Here is a 26,547-nt window from a genome sequence, read left to right on the forward strand (position 1 = left end):
GTAGGCCCCACACTTGCCGTCCTGGTCCGCACCAGGGCGGTGATCGTTGCGTGGTTTAGGGGCTGCGTTTATGCGGCCCCGTCCGCTTCCTCCTCGCGCGCCTTGAATGGTGCCTCCATCTCCTCCATGTTCGCCACCCCCGTTGCCACCACGCTCCACCGCGGGGACTCTAAGCCGAGTTGAGCGGTGCAGTTCTTGGCGTGATGACCGGGCTGACTGCAACGGAAGCAGTTCCCGAAGGCACAGACTGCTGCCTGCTCAGCAAAGCGCTTCTTCCGCCCCTCAGCGCAGTTGACGACGGTGCGACAATCACGGGCGTCGTGCTCGTCGGACTCGTGCACACGGCGCCATCTTTTGGCGGCGGGCTTGACGGCCGCCGCCTCGTTGGTGGCCTGATTCTTCTGGGTGGCCCTAGCCAGAGCGCTAGACTCGGCGACCACGACTTGTGGAGGTCCACGCTTGCGCGATCCTCCCTTCTTCGTGGGAATGCTACCAGGGTTGGCTCCGGTCGCAGCTTCCCAAGCAGCATCCTCGGGCGCTAGGCATCATTCCTCTGCCAGGAAGCAGAGGTCGACCATGGCCCAAAGCTCGTGGGTGCTCCTAATGGGACGCATGTTGAGCTCTTCCCTCATCTTCTTGTCACGCATGTTCATCATGAATGCACCAATGACAGCCGCATCTTCGGCTTCTGGAATAGTGTGAGCAATCTGTGAGAAACCGCAACATGAAGTCACGCAGCCGCTCACCTTCTCTCTGGACGATAGAATAGATTTGACTGAGCGTCCCAGGGCACTTGAAGCCTACCTGGAACACGCTGACGAATCGGACGCACAGTTCGCCCCAAGAAGGAATTGATTCCTTAGGGAAGTGCATTGGCCATGACAAGACTGTGCCTTCAGAGCCATGGGGAACCAATTAGCCATGATCTTCTCATTAGCCCCGGCTGCCACCATAGCAGTCGTGTCGAGGGCTAGAAACTCATTGGGGTTGGTGTTGCCTTCAAACTTGACGGGAATGATTGGCCGGAACTTGGACGGCCACGCCACCTGTCGGAGGGCAGTGGTGTAGGAGAGGCAGCCTTCCAGGTTTGGTGCATTCTGCCTCAGCAGCTCCTGCCTCAGCTGCGCCTTCCAGGTTTGGCCCGGCCGCTCCCGTGGCTTGTTGGCGTGGCTGCATCAGGTGATCTCGAACGAGCGCGTAGTTTGCCACGGCGGAAACGCCACGGCGGTGTTCGGCGCGCAGACGTAAGGGGTTGACGGACGACCCCACCAAGACATGATCGTTTTCCGCGGGTCTCGGGGCTCTATCCCCCAAGGGCCCCACGGCCGGGTGATCACCCCATCCTCCACCTCCAGGTTCGGCAGCCCCCACCTCCTCAGCAGCGCCCCGAGGGCGATGTCGGGGACGGGGTCTGCCACACGCTCGGGAGTGAAGGTCGGAGTGCGCTCGGCTCTGCGCCTCGGCCCTTGATGAGATTGGGAGCGAGCGCGGACTAAGTCCCGGTGAAGTGTGGCGAACTCCAAGTGAGCCGGGAGATCCTCTCTCCATGCCTCGTATTCTAGTGTCCTAGGTGGTGGCGGGTACCGTATCAAGGCACGAGCAGCGGCCACGGCTTCCGCTAGGGTGTGATTCCTTGAACGATGGGGCTGAGATGCACGGTCAACATTAGGTGTGACCTGACGGCCCCGAGCGGGACCCCAGGTGGCTGAAGGTTGAGGACGTGCCTAGGGCCCCGTAATGGGGCCGACTCCTCCTACCCTGGGTGGGACAGCTCTTCCAGAGGGGATGCCTCCGCCGATGGCACCTCCTGCACCACCGGACAGGGCGACTCCACCGGCGGCGCTCCCTGTGCTGCCAGATGGCAAAGCTCCATCGGTGGCGCCTGGTTTGCCACCGGATGGCACGTCTTCCCCGGTGACGCCTCCTGCGCCACCAGACGGCATGTTTTCATTGGCGACGCCTCCTGCGCTAGCGGAGAACTGGTTATCTTTGGCGACACCGCCTGCGTCGCCTGGTGGTGGGACTCCGTGCTCGGCGGCACCTCTTCCGGCGTGGCGCCGGCCTCAACCACAGGATGCGCTTGTGGCGGAGGTGGGGCCGCAACGCTTGATCCAATGTGCTAATCAGCACCTCCCGCGTTGTTGCACGCCGCGCGTGAGGCTCAACTCCTAGACCCTCTGCCGTAGCAGGGCCATGAGAGCGAGTCCATGCGGCGGGCGTGCCTACCGCGGCAGTGCCGGCTCCTGCCACATCACCCTTCTTGGGTGCCATGGTTGATGATGATGCTCACGAACATGATGTCGATTACGAAGGTTGTTGAGGCCGAAACACGAGTACCCCCTACCTGGCGCGTCAGATGTCGAGTCTCGCCTACGCGGACACCGGGGATAAGCACACCCCCATTTTTGTTCGGTAGTGAGCACGAAGGCGTTCCGGCATCAACGCCACCTTAGGATCATACTAAGGCGGAGGAAATGCATACACAAAGCACACATAAGCATTTTCTGCCCAGGTTTAGGCCATCCTTTAACTAACAACCCTACATCCCACTTTATCTCGGGTGGACAGTGTCCAAGATGGTGAACACTCAGGTGCCGGTAGGACGCTTTCTCTAGCTCCTACACCTCCTGGGCTTCCTATTTCTTTTGCTCTCTCTTCTCTCTTCTTGCTCAGCTAGATCGAGCCCGTCCGAATCGGACTATCCCTTGTGAACTGAGGCTAACAAAATGATCACTAGCCTCTCCTGGTTGCTTCTACTCGGTTCTCTCCCTTCTTGTCTTGGATCTTTGCCTTCACGTTGTCAATTGTGTCCTCCCTGTTTTCTTCTTTGTTTCCTCCTCTTTCGTGGCGCCCCTTTTATGTCACAACTCACAAGGTGTTGCCACAACGGCTAGTCCAAGCACCGCCCAAGGCGTTCTCGGGCTCAAAATCGTTTGGAGCCACGCAGACGTCGGACAGGTGGGTGGCGCGAGTGGCCAATGGACGGCCACAGGCGGTGCGCCAACGTACTCGATGGTGGTGTGACATTCGCTCATGTCCGCTGCGCATGCCTCTGCCGGCCCGCGTCATGATGACGCGCGGGGCGCAGACGCTTCGCATGTTCCCCATGTTGGTCCTGACATGCCTAGTCTTGTTAGGTTCGGCTGACCCCCGCTCCCGGGCCGCGCCTAGCCAAGGAGAGGCGGTCTCATGGTCCTTCCCGGGGCAGTCCAGGCCATGCCTTGGCCTGGCTGCCCCGCTCCTTCGCCCCTGGATCCTCCTCCATGGGTAGCCCCAGAGAGCAACCAAGGGCCAATCATTGCTCCTTTTGTCTTGTTCTTCTTGTCTTGCCTTACTGTCTTGGTCCGTACGTCCTTGACCTTCTCATTACGAGTGTTACTGGGCTTACCAGGCTGGAGTCCGCGTGCCACGGCGTAATCGTGAGACATCTGGTCTCATTACGCCGACACTTGAGCTCTGATACCACTCTGTTGGAAAAACTATCAGGTCGGTTAACCCTTTAATTGGAGATATGCATCGAAATCAGTGTAAACTTCAGCACCACTGTGTACTGACTCGTGGATCATTGCTCATGTCGGAAGGAAACATATGCAACAACATATATGAAGGAAATAGTCTAAGCACTTGACAAGGCACTCCTTGAGCCAATGTTTGATCAAGTGCTTAGCATTTCATAAGTGAAACTGCACTAGGAAATCAACACATAGGGACAACAATCCTTTTTACGTGCAAAATCTCTCAACTTGAGAGGAAAACCCACGGGTCGAAGTCACACCCAAATCTTCTACCAGATGGGGATACAACAAATTCTTCCGTAGAGAGCACTAGAGGATCTTAGACATCAAGATACTAGCAGATCTTGGATGCCAACAACAAAATTTAGGGACGCAAGAGCTAGGGATTGGAGCAATTTCACCAAGGATGGTTGAACAACAGCTTGAATGAGATAATGATGTAAATTTGGTCTTCAAGACCTTGTGGGTAAGGCTCGGCTCTTGATGTAGCTTCTTTCTTCAACTTTCTCTATTTTCCTTCTTTCTTTGTTTTCTTCTCCTTTCTGCAATGGAGGCTATCCTGATGGTTTTTTGTCACCCCTCTGAGTGGTGGCTAGATGGGAGGCTCATCCTCTCCGTTCCCTCATGTGCAATGTCTAATATGAAATGCTACATTTAGGCCATATCCTCGCAACCCACATGGGGAGGATACCCAACAGTGCGTAGATAGAACGCTCAAGGATCCAACTCGAGAAGGCTTGCCTCAAGCATGGTTTGTCTTGAATAATTCGCAACTCAGATTTTAATACTCAACCCAACAAAAAGATAGCCTCCATACCAGTTTGCACCCGACGTTATTGATGACGACCCTTCGGTGAAGGTGCGGCCTTCGATCCTGCCACTACGTTGTGAACGACATGTAGATGCCACGTGACATCGGCCGCAGGTTTCTTGGATGTGGTGTTGAGATCGTGAGTTGCAATGCTTTGCTCACTTTGCACTATGTGGAATTGAGTGGAAGAAAACAGAGGAGAAAATAATTGCCAACAGAAGATCTGACACCGACATGAAATCAGCAACAATGCTCACGCTGACGCGACGCAAGCGGTCCGTGATAGGAAAACGAAGTGCCGAGAGGACTCCACTGAGATGTTGAAAGTTAGAGCATCTCCACTCGCCCCCCCGACGAGGCTCCCGGCGAGCATTTTTTACATCCGGACGGCGAAAATCGGCCTAGTAGCGCCCCCGGTTCCTCGTTTTCGTCCGGATTTGGCCCTTCATCCATCCGGCGAGCCCACGCCGTCCCCGGTCCCCCGGGGCGCGCTCGGGGACTCCGGATGAAACGTTTTGGCGCGAAACACCGTGTGGACCCGCGTAGTCGGCGACAGGAAAACCAAATCCTGTCGATTTTCCCTCCATTCCCTCCAATTTGCTTGCATATCCCCATTCTCTCCCGCCGAATTTCTCCATTCCCCTCGTCTTCCAGTTCCAGTTCCCGGCGGCGCCTTCTCCTCCACCACCGCTCTCGTCCTCCTCATCTTCTCGTCCACCACAATGCCGCCGAAGGGGGCGACGAGGAAGCCGCGGGCGAGGAAGGAGCGGCCGCCGGGCATGACGAACGCACAGTGGGCGGCGGACGAGAAACGGCGCGACATCGAAACAAGCTGCAGGGCGGCGAGGGTGAAAAAAGCCGCCGCTAAGAGGGCGGCGGAGGCGGCCCAGGAGGAGCAAGCGAGGAAGATGAGCATGGCCTTCAGCGGCGGCGGCGGCGGCGGCTCCATGTTCCCCGGCCAATGGCCGGCGCAAGGTACAACCAGTTCCCCGTCGTCCTTCTCCCCTACGATGTACTCGCCGTCGACGACTGCCGTGTTCCAAGAGGGCGCCTACGTCCAACCGTCCAGGTTCACGCCGTCGCCGCCCGAGCTCGACATCGGCGGCAGCGGCGGCCAGTTCGAGGGCACCTCGCCGGTCATGCGACGAGGGCCGCTCCCGTTCGGTGCCCCGTTCGGTGCGACGCCGGCGCCGAACGATGAGGCGATCCACGAGATGATCACCTCCGGCTCCGCCGCCGCCGCTGCGAGCCCGAGGTTCTTCATGGACGCCGCCGCCGCGAGCCCGGGGTTCTTCACGCAAGAGGAGGCGAGGGCGACGGCAGCTGTGGCAGCGCGCAAGGCTCATGTGGAGGATGTTGCCGACGGAAGCCAAGCCGTCGAAGAACAAGAAGACGAAGAACAAGGAGAGACAACTCAAGCCGACGTCAACCTGTCGAAGGGGAAGAAGAAGAGGAAGAAGGACTCGCCGCCTGCCGAACCGCGTATCAAATGGACAGGGAAGGAAGAGGAGTGCCTCGCCGAAGCTTGGATGACCGTGTCCATGAACGGCATAACCGGTGCCAATCAGTCGTTCGACACCTATTGGCTTCGAGTGAAGCAGGCGTACGAGGAACGCAAACTCGTCGATCCCTACTTCAACAAGACGAACATGAACGTGTACCGGGGAGAGAAGGCAATGGCCACCCATTGGGGGATCATGCAGACGGCGTGCAGCAAATGGCACGGCGTACAGGAGGAGATCGAGAAACGGCCGATCAGCGGCCATGACTTGGAGCAAAAGGTATGTTCCGTCCACCCTGCATCACCGAGGTACATCGTCGTTAGCTGACCCGTTTCGCCGTGCTCTTTTTTCCCCAGCTGCGCCGAGCTTTGGACATGTATGCGGACGACACCGGCCTGCAGTTCAAGTTCCTCAACGTCTACGCCCGCCTCGAGCACTGCGAGAAGTGGAGGGAAAATCGCACAACCCTCTCGAAGAGCAAGACCGAGCAGTACAACCCCGACGCGCCGGCGGCTTGCGCGTCGGAAGGGCGCCCTGAACTCGGCCAGAAGAAGCTGAAAGAGCTCAAACGGACGGACAGTCCCGCCGACAAGATGCAGGCGTCGATCGACAAGTGCTTGGCCGACTTGATGTCGCACGCCGACGGAAGGAACGACAAGTTCGACGGCAGGTGGCGGGAGATGCTCGCCAACCAGGGCGCCCGGATCGCACTGCTGAAGACGACGGCGGCGGCGAAGAAGAGGAATACAGACTTGGCGTTCCTGATGGGCGGCGGCGACATGGAACTGATGGACGAGGAGACGAGGAATTGGTACAAGGGCCACCGCAGCGACATCCTCCGAGCCCCTCCGGCGTGTCCTTCGTCTTCTCCACCGGCTCCTACCTGGTCTACCTCACCATCTACCTCGTCGACTGCGGCTGCTTCGACGTCCACTGCCGCTGCTTCCTCGCAGCCGTTTCGTCCACGGCGTGTGAGGAAACTGGTCCGTCGGACACCGCCGTGCCGGCCGGGACTGCCGACGAGCCTGTCTCCGTGTAATTTCCCTCCGATCGCCGATCTGTGGCTGATCCTTTTGCTCCTTTTGCCGATCAACTGGCCGTGCTTGTAGCGCGGGACGGCGATTTGTTTGAACTTAAACTCTATCCGCCGAACTCCGGGTGGACGACTGGAAATACGGTACTCCCCACGACTTTATTTCGTCCAATCCGGCGGTTGTTTCGTCCGGATTTGGGCGTGGGGAGCGCCAACGAGTGGGGATGCTCTTAGTACTAGCTTAAGACATCTAGCTTATCGCACCAGGGGGAATGTCATGAGTATGATGAATAGTGTGAATGAGTCTGTTTATAAATTAATATCAAGTGTTTGAATATATATTTTAATTAATATTTGAGTTATTTTAGATGTATGTATGTTTTCTCTCGATGGCTTGTTTTAGGCATTAATGTCCTTCTACCTCTCTACCCTCACGCACATGCGTACAAAGGCAAAAAGCAGCCAAATCCTCACAAATTTTGATATCAACCTTATCTGAAAGAACCTTCACCTTTAGATCTCACAGAAACCCTAACCTAGTTCAATCGTCGACCTCTTTGCTGTGGTGTGCACCTCTCCGACACCCTTGGCCGTAGGTGCAGTCACGTTTCCGATGCCCTCGACTGCGTTGGTGGGAACCTCTTCGATGACCTCAGTCATGGGTGCGGGCACGTCTCCGACGCCCTCGACCATTGGTGCATGCACCTGTGTGATTCTCTTGACCGCGGAGGCCTGCACTCCTCCAGGGACAAATCGCTAAAAGATCATTACATAGACCATTTGTTTCAAATAACTTAGGTTTATTTATATTTATGATGATTAAATTTTCTCAATTTGAACGGTAAGCTTTGTTTATTTGAAGTTTGTATGTCAGGAATTCATATTGTCAGAAGATCTGGCTAGTCTATGTGTGGCACACCATATTATTTAAGTTGGCCAATGACAAAGGCAGTTTCTGACAATGCTCCTAGAAGGTTCTTAGGATTGTAAATACTTTTCTTCTATCAATGCATCAAGATGCAAGCTTCACATATTTTTGAGAGAGAAAGCCCAGCTACAACCTGTGCATTAAGTTAATGAACGTAGATTCATTGTCAGAGAAAGTGAAGGAATACTACATAAGTGTGAATTGTTCTCAAGTTTATGCTGCAAGTTGTCATCGTCAGCGCTGGTCAGGTCCCTTTCTTGAGTGGTCAGTTTCGAAATACTTTTCTTCTATCAGTGCATCAAGACACAAGCTCATCGTCAGAGAAAGCTAAGGAGTTGCCGTCAAGTTCAATCTGGAGTCAGGCGGGGCTGCAGGATATAACAGGATTCCTTCAGACCGCTGATTAGGAACAATTTAGTTAGTGTTGTTGAAGCTGTAAATATGCTGCTCTATTGTAGAGTTTCCTAGTCCTGTCAACCTCTTTTAGTGAAATGGAAAGCAATGCTGTTACATCGTCAAAGAAATGTTGTTGTCAAGTGTGAGTCCGAGCTAGCTAGTCCCTCACGCAGACTGTTAAGTCTATGCCGACCACAGAGAAAATCGTGCAATTCAAATCCTTGGTAAGTGAAGTGTGAACATGCGACCATCATGACCACAACTGTTGAGGGGTCATTGCCGTGCATTACATGATTTGTCAATCATGTTTTTTTTCGACAATCAAAGTGATGCACACAGTACACGGCCAAGTCTGCTTATGAATTCCAATTTGAAGTGTCCCCCCCCCCCCCCCCCCCCCCCGTTCAAGCTTAAAGCAAAGCATGGGCGGAGCCAACAGGGTGGAAGGGTGGGGCTAGGACCACCCTAAGAATTTGGCCCAATAGCCCTATTATATAAGATATATTTGAGAAAAAAAATCTCTAAGTATAGCCCACGAAGCAAAAGACGTCCGTATCGGTTTCTACTCCCAGTAATCGTGGCGGCCGTTCTGGCGATCCCCAAACTTGCCCTAGCCTTGGCGATACTGCAGTTCCAAACTCTGATCGGAGGTAATTTGTGATTTGATTTGATCAAGCAAAAGAGCCCAATCGTAAGAGGCAGCGTCGCAAATTAGCATAGAGCAAGGATCACCAGTTCACCACAGTCGCCTCGCGCGCATACGCACGGCCGGCCGGCCGGCCGCGTACACAGGTACGTATTTGATTACCGATTCTCTAATTAGATCTAGCTCTTTACATCTCTCAACTCTCAAATCACAAGTATTTGATCAGTTTATTCCTATTGCATCGCAAAACTGGAACATTACTCCATGATCGAAGTAATGGATTTATTGTAGTCGTACAATCTGGTTGATTGATTTATAATTTTGCATTGTAGAATTATTTGAACATGAAGAGGACCGGGGATATTGCTGCTCTTTTCAAGAAGCATGAAGCAAAGAAGCTGGCATCTTCTACCCTTGCTACTTCGGATGAGCAAACTTCAGCTCGACATGATGATGCCTCCACATCGCCACCGCATTCGCCACCACCGCCGCCGTCGCCGCCGCCCCCGCCGCCGCCACCGCCCCCGCCACCGCCACCGCCGCCGCCACCACCACAGCCGGTGTATGACATCAATCGTCTTCCACATGATCCAGGGGAAAGGTTGGCCATTGCAAGCTATAATGTCAATGATCAAGATGCAGTCCGGAGAGGATATATTCTCAAGGGTCCATGCCGACCATATGCACATCAGTTTGAATTGAGGAAAATTGGAGGTAAATATCGGCATTTCAGTATTCTTTGGTTTGAGAGGTATAGTTGGCTTGAGTACAGTATCAAGAAGGAAGCAGCATTTTGCTTCGTATGCTACTTGTTCAGAGAGAAGAAAAGTAAGGGGAAGGGTACTGGGATATTTGTTGATGGTGGTTGGAGAAACTGGAATAGGGATGATGCACTTGATAAACATGTAGGTGGTGTAACAAGTGTGCATAATAAAGCTCAAGAGAGATACAACTTATTTTTAAATCCCAATGCGGCAGTTGATGATCTCATTGTGAAGGTAAACCATGAGGAACTACGTCTTTACAAGCTCAGATTGCTTTATTCTCTCAGGTGCTTGAGGTTTCTCCTCGGTCAAGGATTGGCATTCCGTGGGCATAATGAAAAGGAGGATTCTCGCAATAAAGGGAATTTCCTTGAACTTCTTGAATGGCTTGCAGCAAACAATGAAGAAGTGAATAAATTGGTTTTGAAAAATGCTCCTGGTAATTGTAGCTTGACTTGTCCTGACATACAAAAAGAAATTATTCAATGTTGTGCCATACACACCAGGAGGCAATTCATTGAAGAACTTGGAGGTGACAATTATGCAATTCTTGCTGATGAGTGTAGTGATGTATCACATAAGGAACAACTAGCAATTTGCCTGCGTTATGTTGATAAAGTCGGAAGGCCAAATGAGCGTTTTCTTGGGGTTGTTCATGTTGATGATACTACATCTTTGTCACTTAAGGATGCAATTCATAATCTACTTAGTCATCACCATTTGACTCTCACTCAAGTCCGCGGGCAAGGTTATGATGGGGCTAGTAACATGAAAGGAGAGATCAAAGGGCTGAAAACATTGATAATGAAAGAGTCACCTTCTGCTTATTATATTCATTGCTTTGCACATCAGCTCCAATTGGTTCTAGTTGCTGTAGCTAAGGACAATACAGATTGCTCATGGTTATTTGCTCAGGTATCTCTCTTGATGAGTATTGTTGGAGTATCTTGTAAGCGTCATGATTTGCTTCGGAATGTTAGAGCATTGAATCTCTTGAAATCCCTTGAAGCGGGAGAACTAGAAACTGGAAGTGGATTAAACCAAGAGATGGGGTTAGCTCGGCCAGGTGAGACTCGTTGGGGCTCTCATTACAAAACTATTCTGCGTATTATTGCTATGTATGCCACAATTCGGGATGTGCTCATAATTCTTGGAGAAGATCAAGGGCAGAAGAGTGATTGGCCAAAAATACATGCTGTGCTTGGAGTCTTTGAGTCATTTGACTTTATTTTTAGTGCTCATTTAATGCTTGTCATTCTTGGATACACAAATGATTTATCTGATTGTTTACAAAGAAAACAACAAGATATTGTTAATGCTATCTCACTTGTTGGTATGGCAAAGACAAGATTGCAAGAGATGAGGTCTGATGGTTGAAATTCATTCTATGATCAAGTGACTTCATTTTGCAATGAACATGGCATCCCAATTCCTTCTCCAGATGGTAAGTACGTGCCTTATGGGAGATCAGCAAGGTTTTCTTCACAGCAAACAAATGATGATCATTTTAGAAGAGAAGTATACATTGGTGTTGTTGATAAAATTAGTCAAGAGCTCGACAATCGATTTGATGAGATCAATATGGAGTTGCTTCACTGTATGGTGGCTTTGAATCCTAGCAACTCATTTGCTTCTTTTGACGCACGTAAGGTACGCAAACTTGCTGAGTTTTACCCCAGGGATATTTCAAAGGTTGATTTGATAAGGCTTGAGACACAACTTGTTAACTACATTGATGACATGAGAAAAGATGAGAACTTCAAAGGTTTAAACAATCTTGTTGATCTCTCTGTTAAGCTTGTTGAAACAAATAGGCATATTGTTCATGATGTGGTCTACTCCCTTCTCAAATTAGTTTTGCTTCTACCTGTGGCGACCGCAAGTGTTGAAAGGGCATTTTCTGCAATGAATTTAGTGAAGCATAAGTTGAGGAATCGGATGGGTGATAGTCTTTTGGATGATTGTCTAGTCACATTCATTGAGCGAGATGTTTTTTCCAAGGTAAAAGATCATGACATAATTGAAACTTTCATGGCTATGAAAAAGCGTTATCCTGAGAAGAGGAAGAAGAAGTTTTTTTAAATTATTGCAATCATGTAATATTTCTATACAAATATTTCAGATATTTATATGTAACCATTTAATTCTATGCTGCTTGTGAGACCTTATAAATATATTTCTATTGTTCTTCACTATATCAAATTTTATACCCATATTATTGTACGTTATTTTTGGGGCATGATTTTTTTTTTATCTAGTTGCCCCACCCTAGCGTAAAATCCTAGATTCGCCACTGAAGCAAAGGGGAATTGGAATTTACCAGACTTCCTTTGTCATGTGAATCAGCAAAAGAAGAGGAAAAACACTTTGATCTGTGCTAATGGCTGCATGGACGTCAGATATTAATTTGCATATAGTCGGTTCCAGCCAATCAGCCATGCCAGAAAGTTTCCCATTGCCGCACACAAGAAAGAATGGGAGGAGGTGCAGGCTCCCAGGTCGTGGCGTAAGGACTGGCGCCGGCGGCTCCGGTAGATTGCGGCCGCAATTAGGTCGCCGCAGATTTGGCCGGACTTGAGATGCAGCAAAAGTGTTCCAATTTCATGGACGTCTGTTGCAACCACACCTTGAAAAAATATGGCAGGCAAAGGTTGAGGGCGAAGTCAAGTTTTTCCTCTGGTTGCTGCTGCGTAATATAGGAACTGGACAGCAGACCGTCTTCAGCGAAGGGGAATGCCTTGCAATCCAACTTGCAGCCTATGTGACCCGGAACCAACGGCTGCTCACTTGACGGTGAACTGCTCTTTTGCCAAGCAAGTCTAGGATTCGCATGCAGCAGCCAATGCACGACTTGGGTCTCAACAGTGAGAGCATGGTGGAACAAGATTCATCATTGTATACCGAGAACACAACGAGGTGAAACCATTAGGCTCGCTTGCTACACAGCTTGGCACATATGGAAAGAGTGTGGGCGACGAGTTTTTGAAAGCAAATAGATGTCGCCGACCAATCTTGGCTTGCCAATTTGAGAGGAGGCTGAGATTGTGGAAACTGCTTTGAGGCTGTAACTGAGTTTTGTTAGCCTGTTTTTCTTATAGCCTTTTTCCTTTCGGTTTTGCCTTTCTCTTTGCCTCTCTAGGCATGTACAGAATTCCCTCTTCTATGAATGAAAAGAAGCAGGTCAAAAAAAAAGTGATGCACACAGCCCTATTTGCCAATCATGTATGTAGTCATTGTTTTGGTTACTCTCCTGTAGCTGTCACGGTGAGGTATGCATTGACGATGTCCACAGAACTCACCAAGTCAAGGTCTTCCTTATTTGAGCGCACCGTTATGTTTGACATGCTCTACTTAAGAATAGTGGTAGCTGCTCATAAGCTCTTGCTTGGCTAGCCAGCACTGTCCATGGCCATGGCATTTCCCCAGGTAATGCTCGCACTAGTACCGCTGCTAGCAACCGTGGTCGCTGCTGCTGCTTCCCTTCCTACCAACAACGACACTGACCTCGCCGCACTGCTCGCGTTCAAGGCCCAGCTCTCCGACCCTCTTGACGTCCTCCGCCACGGCTGGCCCCCCAACACGTCCTTCTGCGGCTGGGTCGGCGTGTCGTGTGGCCGGCGCCAACGCCATCGCGTCACCGCCCTGGAGCTCACAGGCGTGCCTCTCCATGGCCCGCTCGCCCCTCACCTTGGAAATCTCTCCTTCCTCTCCGTGCTCAACCTCACCCACACCAACCTTGTCGGCTCCATCCCCGCCGAGCTCGCCCGGCTGCGTCGCCTTAGGTACCTCAGTCTTGGACATAACAGCTTGTCTAACTCCATCCCATCTACCTTTGGCAACCTTACTGGTCTCCGGGTGCTTGATGTGGGCAACAACATGCTGTCTGGTCAGATCCCAACGGACATGCAGCAAGGATTGCACAACCTTGCCTACATAGCTCTGCATGCCAATTACTTTAGTGGCCCGATACCACCTCATCTGTTCAACAACACACCTCTCCTAAGCTATGTCTCCTTTGAGAACAACAGCCTATCTGGATCAATACCTCAAAGCGTTGGCCATTTGCCCGTGCTTGATGTCCTTGACCTGCGGCGAAACCAGCTCTCTGGACCAGTTCCCTCGACAATTTTCAACATGTCTAGACTTAGAATGCTGTATATGGTCAGTAACAATCTGACTGGCCCAATACCTGTCAACATCAGTCTTCCCATGTTACAAGCAATTTCCCTCTCTGTCAACTCCTTCACGGGTCCGATTCCGTCAGGCCTTGCTTCCTGCAAGTATATCAGGGTCATCGCTCTGGCTCTGAATAACTTCACGGGTCCCGTGCCGGCATGGCTGGCAGAGCTACCGCTCCTTACTGGCCTCTTAGCTGGGGGGAATGAACTTGTCGGGCAAATCCCTCGTGAGATTGGGAATCTCACCATGCTCACCAGGCTTGACCTCTCATTCTGCAAGCTCAACGGAGAGATCCCAGTAGAATTTGGGAAGTTAAGACAGCTCAGCATTCTGTATCTTTCATCTAATGGACTCACAGGTTCCATTCCTTCTTCTCTTGGCAACTTGACATCATTATCCTCCATAGGGTTGGCCCGCAATCTATTGACCGGGTCAGTACCAGCAACACTTGGGGACATGAAATCACTACAGCATCTCGATATTGGATCAAACCACCTACAAGGGGAGCTTGTCTTCTTGGACGCTCTCTCGAATTGCAGGGACCTCCATTTCATAAATTTGCAGGTGAATGATTTCACTGGAGGCCTTCCTGACTATACTGGAAACCTCTCGAAGAAGCTTGTGGTTTTTGATGCAACTGGCAACAAGTTGACAGGAGGAATTCCATCGACAATATCAAATCTAAGTGCTGTCAGCTCGTTGATCCTCATGGACAACCAACTAAGCCAGTCGATCCCAGAATCCATAATGACTATGGAGAACCTTGAGAGGGTTGACATCTCAGGGAATAGCTTCGTTGGTCCCATCCCAGCGCAAATCGGTATGCTCAAGAGACTGGTACAACTGTTTCTCTACAACAATAAATTCTCTGGTTCTATACCAGATGGCCTTGGTAATCTCACTTTGTTGGAGTACATTTCCTTGTCTTATAACAATCTATCCTCTCATGTGCCAGCAAGCTTGTTTCTTCTTAACAACCTTGTTGAACTGAATCTATCCAGTAACTCTCTGACTGGTGCATTACCTTTTGACCTCGGCCACATGAAACAGATTAACAAAATGGATCTCTCCACCAACAACTTGCTGGGCAGCCTTCCAGATTCTTTTGGACAGCTTGGGATGCTAACTTACCTAAACCTGTCTCACAACTCGTTTCAAAATTCTATTCCGTACATTTTTGGCGATTTAATTAGCTTAACAACACTGGACCTATCTTCCAACAACTTGTCCGGTACAATTCCAAAATACTTGACAAACTTAACCTACCTCACCAGCCTGAACTTATCCTTCAATGAGTTACAAGGTCCAATTCCAGATGAAGGTGTTTTCAGAAACATCACCTTGCAATCTCTGATAGGGAACTTTGGTCTGTGCGGTGCTCCCCGTTTAGGATTTTCGTCATGCCTGGGTAACTCTCACTCTGTTAATAACGGACATTTACTAAAGTTCCTACTCTCTTCTGTTGCTTTAGCGTTGGCGGCTATAGCTATATGCTTATACTGGCTTATAAGAAGGAACAGCCTGAAGCAGGGAGAGGTAACAACTGATGTTCATGGAGTTGAACCAATCAGCCACAGGTTAGTGTCCTACCATGAGGTTGTTCGTGCCACAGAAAACTTCAGCGAGGAAAAAATGTTGGGAGCTGGAAGTTTGGGCAAAGTTTTCAAAGGCCAACTGGACGATGGTTTGGTGGTCACGATTAAAGTGCTCAACATGCAAGTCGAGCAGGCCATAAAGAGCTTTGATGCTGAATGCCAAGTGTTGCGGATGGCTCGGCATCGCAACTTGATTAGGATACTGAATACCTGTTCCAACTTGGATTTCAGAGCATTGCTGCTTCAGTACATGCCCAATGGTAGCTTGGAGGCACACTTGCACACTGAAAATAGTGAACCACTAGGATTCATCAAGAGATTGGACATTATGCTTGGGGTGGCCGAGGCGATGGAGTACCTGCACCATCATCACTGTCAAGTTGTCCTACACTGTGACCTGAAGCCTAGGAATGTGCTGTTTGATGAGGACATGATGGCACATGTTGCCGGCTTTGGCATTGCGAAGTTACTTCTAGGCTATGACAACTCCATGGTCTCAGCAAGTATGCCAGGGACAATTGGGTATATGGCCCCAGGTACGTGCTTGGTACAACCATGATTGAGCAATTTATTTGTCAATACATTAGCTAATACTTTTGTTAGCTAACTCTATTGATCATTTCTTCAACAGAGCTTGCCTACATGGGGAAGGCGTCACGGAAGAGCGACGTGTTTAGCTTTGGGATCATGCTGCTCGAAGTCTTCACCGGGAAGAGGCCCACGGATCCCATGTTTGTTGGAGAATCCAGTCTTAGGCAGTGGGTTTCCCAAGCATTTTCAGCAATGCTCGTTGATGTTGTTGACAAGAAGCTGCTGCAAGGTGAGGAGATAAGCAGTCGTGACTTTCATCACCAGATCAATACTACTCCATCGGCATTACCTTCCACCGCTTGCAACAGCGACTTTGTTGTATCAACATTCAAGTTGGGTCTGGAGTGTTCAAGTGATTCTCCTAACGAGAGGGTGAGCATGAACAACGTGGTTGTAAGGCTGAAGAAAATCAAGAAGGATTGCTCGGCTTCCATGGCAGCGACAAAGGGCTGAGCTTTTGTATGGTACTGTGTTCGGTTCTCTATAATAAATTCATACGGCCTTGTGGTACATATTTATTAAGTTTTCCCTTGTAAAATAATAATAATTTATTTAGTTATCCTAGAAAATCAAGCACGATGATGGTATTATGTTGCTAGTTCAGTTATTACACATAGTAGAGTTGTAACATGATGGTTATGTGCAACTGCACGTCGCCATATATACCTGCAATGGTACATTGATATAGTGTGTGATAACTGCTTTGTCTTTAGCATTGGCTCGAGTGATCTATAAGCTTAGAGCCCTTCACTCAACGATCAGAACGCCGGCGCCCTAGCTAGTTGCTTACTGTCAAACCTTGTTTTCTTATCAGTGTTTGGCTTTACTAATTTAAAGCCAGCCTCCCTTCTGTCTAAAAGCTTTCCTCTGTTCCTAAATATAAGATGTTTTGGCAGTTCAATTTGAGCTGCCAAAACATCTTATATTTAGAACAGGAGTAGTTGTCTTTCGTTGTTTACCAGAGCCGATGGAAAAGCCCTTGGCCATTCCATCATCTTTGGGATGCATTATACTACATGGTCTGTTATAGATACAAGACTAGAACTGCAAGTTTTTTTTTTCAGATAGACAGGTCATGAGATCAATTTAATGAGACTTTTTAAAAATAATATTCTTTGATTTATAATTCAATTAAAAGCATGCAACTTTTACAGGAAATAATAAAGATGGAACAGCCCTTTGACGCTGCCATGGAAGCCGAGCCTTGTTATGAGACAAAAAATTGCACTACAAATGACAAAATGAACTATAAGTATACAACTTTTAAAGCAAATATTAAGGTGTCAAGTGCAATACCGTCAAAATCCCACTTATAGTTCATTTTGTCATTTCTAGTGCAAATTTTGAGACAAAAAATTGCACTACAAATGACAAAATGAACTATAAGTGGGATTTAGGTGGGATCCCACTTACTTCCTCCGTCCGGATTAAATCGACGCGGGTGTTGCATATGGAGCAGCTTACATATATACGTAGGTAGCCGCGTCGATCAAACAAGAATGGAGGGAGTACATCTCTATGGATGATTCTATTGATATTACATGTGCTTTATTCATATTCCCTTGTGATGCTTTGGAGACCACCAATGTTGATCATGTGGATTTCTCTACTTGTGACGATATTGCCATGCCCATGCCTTGTTATGAATGTTTCTAATTTTCTCCTACTGTCGAATCAAACATGTTGAACAATTGCTTTATCAAATATTTTGCTTGTAATGATAATAGTATGCTTCATAATGAATTGCCCCCATAGCTTTCTCAAATAATGGAGATTTTGTTTATTCCCATGAAAATCATGGTCATGCATCTAGATTGCACATAAGCCATTCATATTATAATAACTTGATGGGTATTGAGGGTGTTATGCAAATAAAGAGATACATCATAATGAATGATGATTTCATATAGCATGCACACACATTCTTTGTTTGGTCTATGGTGTGTATAGGTACCCGCGTTACAATGTCAACTTCGACATAACATGAGTTCACTAAAAGAGCTCTAGAGAGCAAAATAAAAGTGAGTTCTATTTTTAAACTTGGCGATGAGATTGCATGCTCTTCATCAAACATGTCGAAATCTTTCCTTTGGTTTGTTTGCAAGCATGTTGGTGATACTAATGCCCCTTGCGACATTCATGTTCCCATGATGCTTTGTGTGTTGCAACAAATATGATGACAGATTGTTCTTTCTAAAGGTTTTTTCGCACACATATTGCTATTTTGAACATGCCGTGTCATGAGTATTGTGAAATTTATGTGCTTCTTGTTGCAACAAATAAGTCAAAACCTTGCTCTTTCATATGTTTTGTTCGCAACCATAATGATGTTTTGGACATGTGGCTTTGCCAAATTCTCCCCTTATAGCATAAAAAATGTCAAACAATTTCTCTTCCCTATGCTTTGATTGCAATAATGAACATATGTTTCAACATGAAATGGACAACACTGTCTTAGATTTTCATGGAGTTTTTGTGTTCCCGCATTAAAGAATATTGCAAAGATTTGCTTGCACATTGCATTTGCACTATCACTTGTGTTGTGCTAATGGTGTTGTGAACAAAAATGGACATGTCATGGATGATGTGCTCGTCTATCACGCACAGACTTTTTTTGTTTGATTTGGTGTATGAAGGAACAAATGCATACTTGTCAACCTCTATGGAGCATGATCTACTTGTTTCATGATTAGAAATTCGCATGTTTTTATTATAACAAAACATTTGAGCGAAATTCAAATATTTCGCTGACCCACAAAATGCACAAAATTTCGCAATATTTCGCAAAAAAATCGCGAAATTTTAATCCCTGCTGAAGAACGAGCAAACGCTAGAGGTCACCCAACACCACTAGAATAACTGATAAATTTGTATTGTGAAACTCGTATGCTTCTACTTAGTCAAATTAGTGAAAAAAAAGTGTCCATGACCAATTTTCGAAAGGTAAAGTAACAGGAAGAGAGCATATCATTGCAAACTTTCATCTTAAGGCTGTCTGAGTGTTCAATCTTGGAGAAACAATATACAATCATCTGGGTATTGAAGGGCTTACATGGACTTGATAAATACGTGGGGAGATGCTTCAGCATGAAAGAGTCATTGAGAAATCCCAATGCTCCCTGTGTACGGCTATTACTCGCTGGATCCACCATCATCTTTGCTACTCAGGGTTTGTATTATTGCTTCTAACACCTTGATATCACTATCTCTCTTAGCGATCTCCTGTTGTTTTGTCCTCAGCTCTTCCATGTGCAGCTGAAACACTCCTGCGGGAGAAAAAAATAAATAAAAATATACAGACCCGAATAACATCAGCGAGTCAAATGCTGGTGTGCCAACAAAACTGTACACGTACTTGAGGTGTTCTCCAGCTCTTTTGTTACATCCTGCGCACGCTGCTCTGCAGCCCGTTGAGCGGCTTCAGCCTGGCGTTTCTCTGTACGGGCTCGAGCAGCTGCGGAAATCGCGGCGTCCAGTTCACGTTCCAGAGACTGCACCCTCTGGTCAAGAACCTGATCCACATAAACAAAGTAGCAATCAAAAAGAGAACATACCGAACAACACACTCTAGGATAACGGGCTAAGTAGAAACTAGCATACATTCGAGCAAATAAAGTACCCAAGTACATTCATCGTTCTTGCACAGGATCATCATATGGATACAATCAATCTATCAAATCTGCCTTGTGCCTAGCCTATAAAACCCAGAGCCAAGCCAAATACACTATATCGACGAGAATCCAAGCAGAATCTAAGCTACATCGGGTATGTAAACATAGATTATACGCTTACTGATTGAGCTCCCGCCGATTAGAAGGGGGGCATCTACTGGCCCAGTAAATAGCCTGGGACCATATAAGCGCGAGTGTATGGATCGGGTTTGGTAATCGGGAGCACCGGTAGGTACCTTGATGGAGCGGGCCTGGTCGGCGGCGAGGGAGGCCTTGGAGAAGACGTCGTCGTCGACGAAGACGGCCTTCCGCGCGAGCAGCTTCTGCAGCGACTCGACGTTGGTGCCCAGCTCGCCCAGGTTCCCGATGGCGGAGCCCCACCGCTCCCCCGAGGGCGGAGCGGGGGGCGCGGAGGAGGGGAGGGACGCCGACGAGGAGGACGCGACCGAGACGGCGGATTTGTCCCTCTGCGTCTGCGCCATCGCCGCCGGCGATCTCTGGTGCTGCTGGGGCCACCTACTACTCCTGTGCCGTTTTCACGATTTGGCCCCTCGACTTCACCACAATTACGGAGGGGAGGAGGCGGAATGAACAGCTGGGTCCATACCGTCAGACACCCACGTGGGGCCACGTCGACTAGAAACGTCTGTAATCCATCTGCCGGCCCTTCTTCCCGACGCATTTTTTAAAAAAAATAACCATATATATTTCATTGGATAATCTTTTTACAGAGATTACACATATGGTCCCGACACGAGACAAATATGCATGTCAAGCAATTTTGCACAAGGAATCCCACAAGAAGTAAAATTACAATTTCACCCTTAGGAAAACTTGTGCCTCGCTGAAACATCGTCCATCGTCCTTCGCCGCCACCATGGTAGCACCGAAAAAAGAGGCGAATAGCCGCCATACCTAGATCTGGGAGAGCACCATCGCATTCATGGATGTTTTTTGAGCCGATGAACCGGGCCGTCGCAAACGACAAACCCGAGACTTTGTGGCACGTCGGCCGGGGATCTTCCCCGTGGTCACCAAATCCCAACGCCGTCAACTTCACCCGACGTAGTCGAAGAAGAGAAACGCCAGCCTGCCGTCATCCGCGCGCCCAACTGCAAGACGCCACACACAAATGTAGTAGTCGGCGCGACCAACACCCGCGAGAATGCCGAACGCCAACCACCAAACACAATTCTCACCAGATCTAGAGACCAGCGAGACGACCAGGCCACCTGCCCCACGACGCTGCCGGTTAGAGCGACGCCGAGACGGAGGAATAGCAGAGGCAAATTATTTCGACGCGGCGCAGTCTCCTCCATAGAAGCAGCGCCTAAAGAAAACACTAGGCCAACCCACTACAAGCCAGAGCCGTCACTCCGGGTCCCCACCCCCTCCCATCGCCGGAGCGGCCGACGGAGGAGGCAGGGACCGGCGAGTTGGCTGCTGTAGTTGGGGGCAGCGCCACCCAGTTCGCTTTGCCTGGAGCGGTTCCAAGGCAGCGGAACCGTTCGGTATATCGTTGGCGAGTTCCCCGACGCATTGCAGTGCCGCTTCCGCCTCCATTCGCCGCCGGCCCTCCTAAACCCCTCTTGATCAATCAGTAGCTGCTAAATCCCCAACGTGATATGGTGCCGCCGTGGCGAAGGACGAAAAAAGTCAGAGGTAGAGCGGACCTTAGAGCATCTCTAACAGAGCCCGTAAATTTCATAGGAAATAAACTTTTTCAGCCGATTTACGGGTTTGGGCCGAATCTATCGCAGAACGGAGCCCGAAAACATGGGCCGGCCCGAAAAAGAAGTTCAGGGGTCTGAGAAACTCCCCGCACGTCCCGTATTAAAAGGGTTCGCAGAGGGGAGTTCGGTTCGCAAACCCTACTCCCCTACGCCGTTCCTCTCCCTCCGCCGCCGCCACTCACCATTTCCGGCGAGCAATCCAGCTCGCCCCAGCCAGCGATCCAGCGCCCGCCCCCACGCGATGGCGTCCCGTGGAGGCTCCAGCGGTGGCGGCGGCGACTCGCCCCGCGTCCGCCTGTCTTCTGCACCGACGCGGAGCAGCGCAAGTGGAACCGGAGCGAGGGCGCGCGCAAGCGCAGCGCCCGCCGGTGGACGAACTGGGGGCTCACGCCCCCAGGTTAGCTCGCGCACTACGGCAACGCTGGCAAGGGCTCCTCGTCCGACCAGTCTAGCCGTGCACCGCGGCTCCCCGTCGCGGAGAGCAGACGAGGACGACCTCGTCCCCGCGCGGTCGCCGAACTTCTCCGCCGGGGACTACGTCCACGGCAGCGACGAGGAGGAGGCCGTTCTCGCGCAGACGAAGGCCATCAGCGAGACGGAGGCTCGGGCGCACTTCCGCCGAGAGGAGGCGGACGCCGTCCGCCAGGTCCGGGAGTACGAGGCGGCTCGCCGGGAGGCCCGCGTCTGCCGCGTCAAGCTCGAAATAGTCGAGCTTGACGCCGACGACGCGTGAAGATCGTCCATGACAGCGTCGGTGCCGTCTGCCGCCGACAAGCTGCGCCACCATTGGCATCACCGCGCGCCATAGGTCACTATACTGGCAGCATTTTGCTTTAGCTAGGTAGCGCTTGCCGGTGTACCACTAATTTAGCTTCAATTTGTCGAACTATGTAAGTATCGATGCTCAGTCGGAGCATCTATGTCATGTCGAACTATGATCATTGCCTAATTTACCCGCGCCATTTCGAATTTCGCTTTTCGGTTCCATTTTTCGGTTTCTATTCTGCGCCACTGCCAAAATCGACAAAACTTACGTTTTCGAAAGACTGAAAACCACTTTTTCGGTTTGCGCTTTTTCGGGTTCTACTAGAGATGCTCTTAAATGATGCAGATACCAAACTAGCCCTAAAACAGTAATGATGTATATGGTTCAAACATAATCACTTCGTACAATAAAAATAAAAACATATTTAATTATAAGTAAAACCTAAAAAACATACAAATAATGCCAACTCAATGGCAAAAGTTTTACATCTTCTTAAAAAATCTAATGTTACTCATCCCTCATTTCAACACACAACTTAGTCTTGACTGTCTTTGCCAGGAATTCCTTTCTATTGTTGATGCCGCTACGGGTAAAACCAATGCCATCTCAATAATGAGATCGGAGAAAATATGATGTGCCTTTCAAATATTTAGAAAATCTCTAAAGTTTCCAATTCTACGAGTATGAATGATGAATAACTCGAGCTTATCTTGTATATACTAAGGTCCAGTTAATGATAAATCTCTCTAATACAAGATGTTATTCACATTGAACCTAGAATATGAGTCTTTGGAAGGGCTCTCGCTCAATGGATCAAAGGTACACCGGATGACTCCCAAGGAGCTCTTATCGATGGATGGCACCTCGATGTCAACTCATCACATCCTAGGGTTGAAGAAGGTCTCAATGATTTGGTTGTTCGCCGATGAAAGTGGTACGTGAGTTGAGTTTAGAACGCCATGAGATAGTTCGGTTCCTATCTACGTTGGTGTTAAAGGGAGAACTGCGAGGAGGCAACCCTCTTACGAGAGGACTAGGTTGGGTCAACCTATATGTTTGGAGGTAAATAGTGTATGTTTTTTGTTTATAATCGATTTTGCGCAGTGTTCACTAAAAGAAGCATAACTTTATCATACGGAGTCCGTTTTCAACGTAGGACCACTCAAAATTTTCAGAAAAAACGCGTGCATTTAAGTATATTCACCAAAAATTAAGGTAGGGCGGCTGACCTACCTTGCCCTACTGAGAGCTTCGCCCCGCGTTTACTCTGCGTGCTCTTGGTCTGTCTCACTTTTAATTTCCGTCCGGATTTTTGTTCCTGTTGTTGACGAACCATCGTTGTTTTTTTTTGGCGGGGGTTTGATGAACCATCGTTGCTGCTGGGAAGACTTTGAATAACTCTTGTTCTTTGGTGTAAGAGCATCTCCAACGGCCGATGATTATTTTACATCGCTTGATGAGCTGTTTGGAGCGTGGGACAAAATGTAGTGCGCCGCTAGCCAGCGCTACACAAACAACAACAAAATCTATACAAATAAGATGATCAAATGGATCCACCGATGCAACAAATCATAATAAATTTAAAAACATAGATAGTTGACCCACCAACATATAGAAGAAATATAGAAAACCATATAGAAGAAATACGTAGTGGCACCTATGTTCCATGGAACCTGATGAAGGAGGGGACCCCCTCTAGTTACGCTACAGTACCCCTGTGGAGACTTGCTCTTCTTGAGCCTTCCTATCCATGCTCCTTCCGCCAGCCTCTCTCCCCCTCGCCGCCGGCGGCCACGGTGGCCGACGGTGGGTGGGAGAGAGGTCTAGCTTCTTCTAGATTTAGCTTTTGTAGTTTTTAGCCTTCCCCTGGCGAATAAGGAGGTGGTCAGATCCGGATCTGGTGATGCTTCTCCTCTTGTTCTTCGATCTGTTCTTGGAACGGAGAAGAGCATCGGTGGATCTCATGCTACCACCTTGATGCCGCATCCATGGCGGGATTCTGCCTCGGCGGATCTTTCCCCTTCCATCCCCACCCCTTCTTGCTGTAATAAAGTGGAGGCACTTGAAGCTGCTCCAGCAAGTGCTCAGATCCGTCGCCATCGACCTCATCTCTACTGACCTCCCAGATTCGTGGCAGTAATCTTGGGTCTGATGGTTGGCTGGCTTCCCTGCTGTCGTGGTGCCGTGTTTCGAGCGATTTTCTGAAGCAGCGTTGGGGTCCAAGATCCTTTTCTTCATGGAGATTTTCTGCAGCGTTCATGATCTGGGCGCTGATCTCATTGACCAAGATGGTCTCTTCAACGCCGGTGTGCTCCGGCAAGTCTTCAACCTCCTTTTGGAGGCCCTTCATCGACGCAATCGCTGGGAGCTTTGCCAGGCCGACGGCAAGTGGTCCTGTCCCCGCCGTCGTCTATGGCTGCAGCGAGCTGCGTTTGCTACTCCGCAGTGGAGAAGAGGAGGGACTAGATTGTAATCTCAGATCTTTTAGCAAGATCTTTCCTACAAAAGCTAGGGACCTATGTGTGTTTTTCTCATTTTATGGGGTCCTTTGTAACATATTTGTACCTCCTCTATTATTTTAATGAAAGGTACGAGGCCCTTCTAGGGCGCTCCTTTGTTCAAAAAAAAGGAGGGGACAAAAAATCAATATTTCCATATGTCTAAAAATTTCAATCAAAATTTCTTCATGTGGAGGAGGCGGCGGTGGCGCGAATGGGGGTGTCGGTGGAGCGCCAGGTCAAACAACCCGCCGCGCAGCGCTAGTCTTTGCTGCACCGGGATTCGATGTGCCCGCCCTTCCCTTCTTCCTCTTGCCGTCGTCTGCCGCGGCCGCGCTCTCCGGACCTTTCGATGCAGCGGGCCTCGATTTCGTAGCGTATTGGAGGGCCGCGGCGGCGCGAAGAGACCGCGGGCGAGCCCGACGCTATGGTTTGGCGCGGCGGGGGGAGGGGGAGGGAGTTGCGGGCGGTGGCAGCTGATGGGGAAGGTGTTGCGACGCCGACGGTGTTGGCGGAGTCCCATTCTGGCCGTCCATCGCCGGAATTTGGCCGCGGCTGCTGCAGGCTCGGGGGAAGGAGAGCGCGCGCGGAGGTTTCAGGCGAGCGGTTGCTCTTTCCCGCGATGCTTTTTTTTTTGCCACGCGCTAGAGCGACCGCAGAATATTTTGCGCGTAGGAATTTCCCCCGCGCGTGAAATTTTTTGGAGCGCATCCTATTTTACAGCGGTTAAATCGCCGGTTTTTATAGAGCTGGCGCGGCTGTAGAATAGGTCTTGATTGTACTGTGAGCATGTGATCTGCGTGTGCGCAACCTGGTGCTCTGGGTAGGGTTTTACCGTGCGTGGTGCAGATCGTTAGGTTTGGTTCGTCCTCGATGTGGTCGTGTTTGGAAATGTTGATGTGTAGAAGTTGGGGACCTGCAGTTGAGGTTCTGATCCCTGCCAGGTTTTGTAGGTGTCCCTCGAGTTGTGAATTAAGATGTCCGTGGAGAATGTCTCCTATAGTGTTGGATGAACTTTAGCAAGACTTGGTGATGATGAACTGAGTACCAGTTATGCAGCATGTCCTGCACTTGTTGCTGTTCTTTTCGTTCTTGCCTGCCAGTGAAAGGCTTGCCTATCAACTTAGGACAGAACTACATCTATCTATTATATACTAAATCTATCTATTATATACTAAAAGTAAAATAAGAGTGTTTTTCGAGACATCAGGTTAATCCACATATGCTTAAAAAATATAAGCCGGTGATTTTAATTTTAACGCCTGAGTTCGTGCTTGACGATCCGACTACACGTGCAAAGCTCGTGCGCCAATGCAATAGGACAATCTCCGGGAGTTACTGATCTTGCGGATGCACAATCAGCCTGACCAGCGAAGGTCTTAATTCCTACCTAAAATCGAGAACAAGTAAGAACTAATAATGCAATCAGGATATTGCGGATGAAAGATGAAACCTTTATTGAATAAGGTGGGATTCCGAATAGTCAGTCTTGTTCTGGGCGTTGGCCTCAAAAGAATTACACGAAGAGTTGTCGCAATGGCTAACTTTTAGTCTAATCAAAATCTGAGTCTAAACGTGATGGCTATGGCCTATGGGGGTATTTAAAGGAGGAAAATGTGGTGTTTCGGCCATCCATACGTTTGGTGGCCGAACCAAACCCTAGAAGGCCTTTTTCCCTTCAATACGAACTCTAAACGAGGGCTTACTTAATTCCTGTGAAAATTACATGGGCCTGGGCCAAATTTAAAAGTGACGCAGCACCATGTAGTCATATGGACGAAATTATGAAGTGAAAAGCTCTATATTTTGTCCATGTCTTCATCTCCAATTATGGTGGCTTCAAAGTTCTGAAATCTCCACGTGCAGCGTCCTTTTCAATCCTCACATGTTTGCTGCCATCTCCTCCATGTGTGATCATG

General features: G+C 49.3%; 3 protein-coding genes and 1 pseudogene across 3 annotated transcripts; 3 read left to right on the forward strand and 1 right to left on the reverse strand.

The window, feature by feature from the left end:
* Positions 1-9,175: 9,175 nt before the first annotated feature.
* On the forward strand, positions 9,176-11,677 carry LOC139831526 (uncharacterized; annotated as a pseudogene).
* A 1,323-nt stretch (positions 11,678-13,000) lies between these two features.
* Positions 13,001-14,565, forward strand: LOC139831527 (uncharacterized). The gene is made up of 2 exons (XM_071820821.1): positions 13,001-14,472; positions 14,559-14,565. The coding sequence occupies exons 1-2, from the start codon at positions 13,001-13,003 to the stop codon at positions 14,563-14,565; spliced, it is 1,479 nt and encodes a 492-aa protein (XP_071676922.1).
* Positions 14,524-16,421, forward strand: LOC127299507 (probable LRR receptor-like serine/threonine-protein kinase At3g47570). Its single transcript, XM_051329474.2, has 3 exons — positions 14,524-14,666; positions 14,825-15,905; positions 16,001-16,421. The coding sequence occupies exons 1-3, from the start codon at positions 14,658-14,660 to the stop codon at positions 16,411-16,413; spliced, it is 1,503 nt and encodes a 500-aa protein (XP_051185434.1). The 5' UTR covers positions 14,524-14,657; the 3' UTR covers positions 16,414-16,421.
* A 2,488-nt stretch (positions 16,422-18,909) lies between these two features.
* On the reverse strand, positions 18,910-20,196 carry LOC127299508 (uncharacterized). The gene is made up of 3 exons (XM_051329475.2): positions 19,868-20,196; positions 19,316-19,472; positions 18,910-19,226 (listed from the first exon to the last, which is right to left on the reverse strand). The coding sequence occupies exons 1-3, from the start codon at positions 20,111-20,113 to the stop codon at positions 19,093-19,095; spliced, it is 537 nt and encodes a 178-aa protein (XP_051185435.1). The 5' UTR covers positions 20,114-20,196; the 3' UTR covers positions 18,910-19,092.
* Positions 20,197-26,547: the final 6,351 nt, after the last annotated feature.

This window comes from Lolium perenne, chromosome 5 (genome assembly GCF_019359855.2).
Source record: "Lolium perenne isolate Kyuss_39 chromosome 5, Kyuss_2.0, whole genome shotgun sequence".
Lineage (NCBI taxonomy): Eukaryota > Viridiplantae > Streptophyta > Magnoliopsida > Poales > Poaceae > Lolium > Lolium perenne.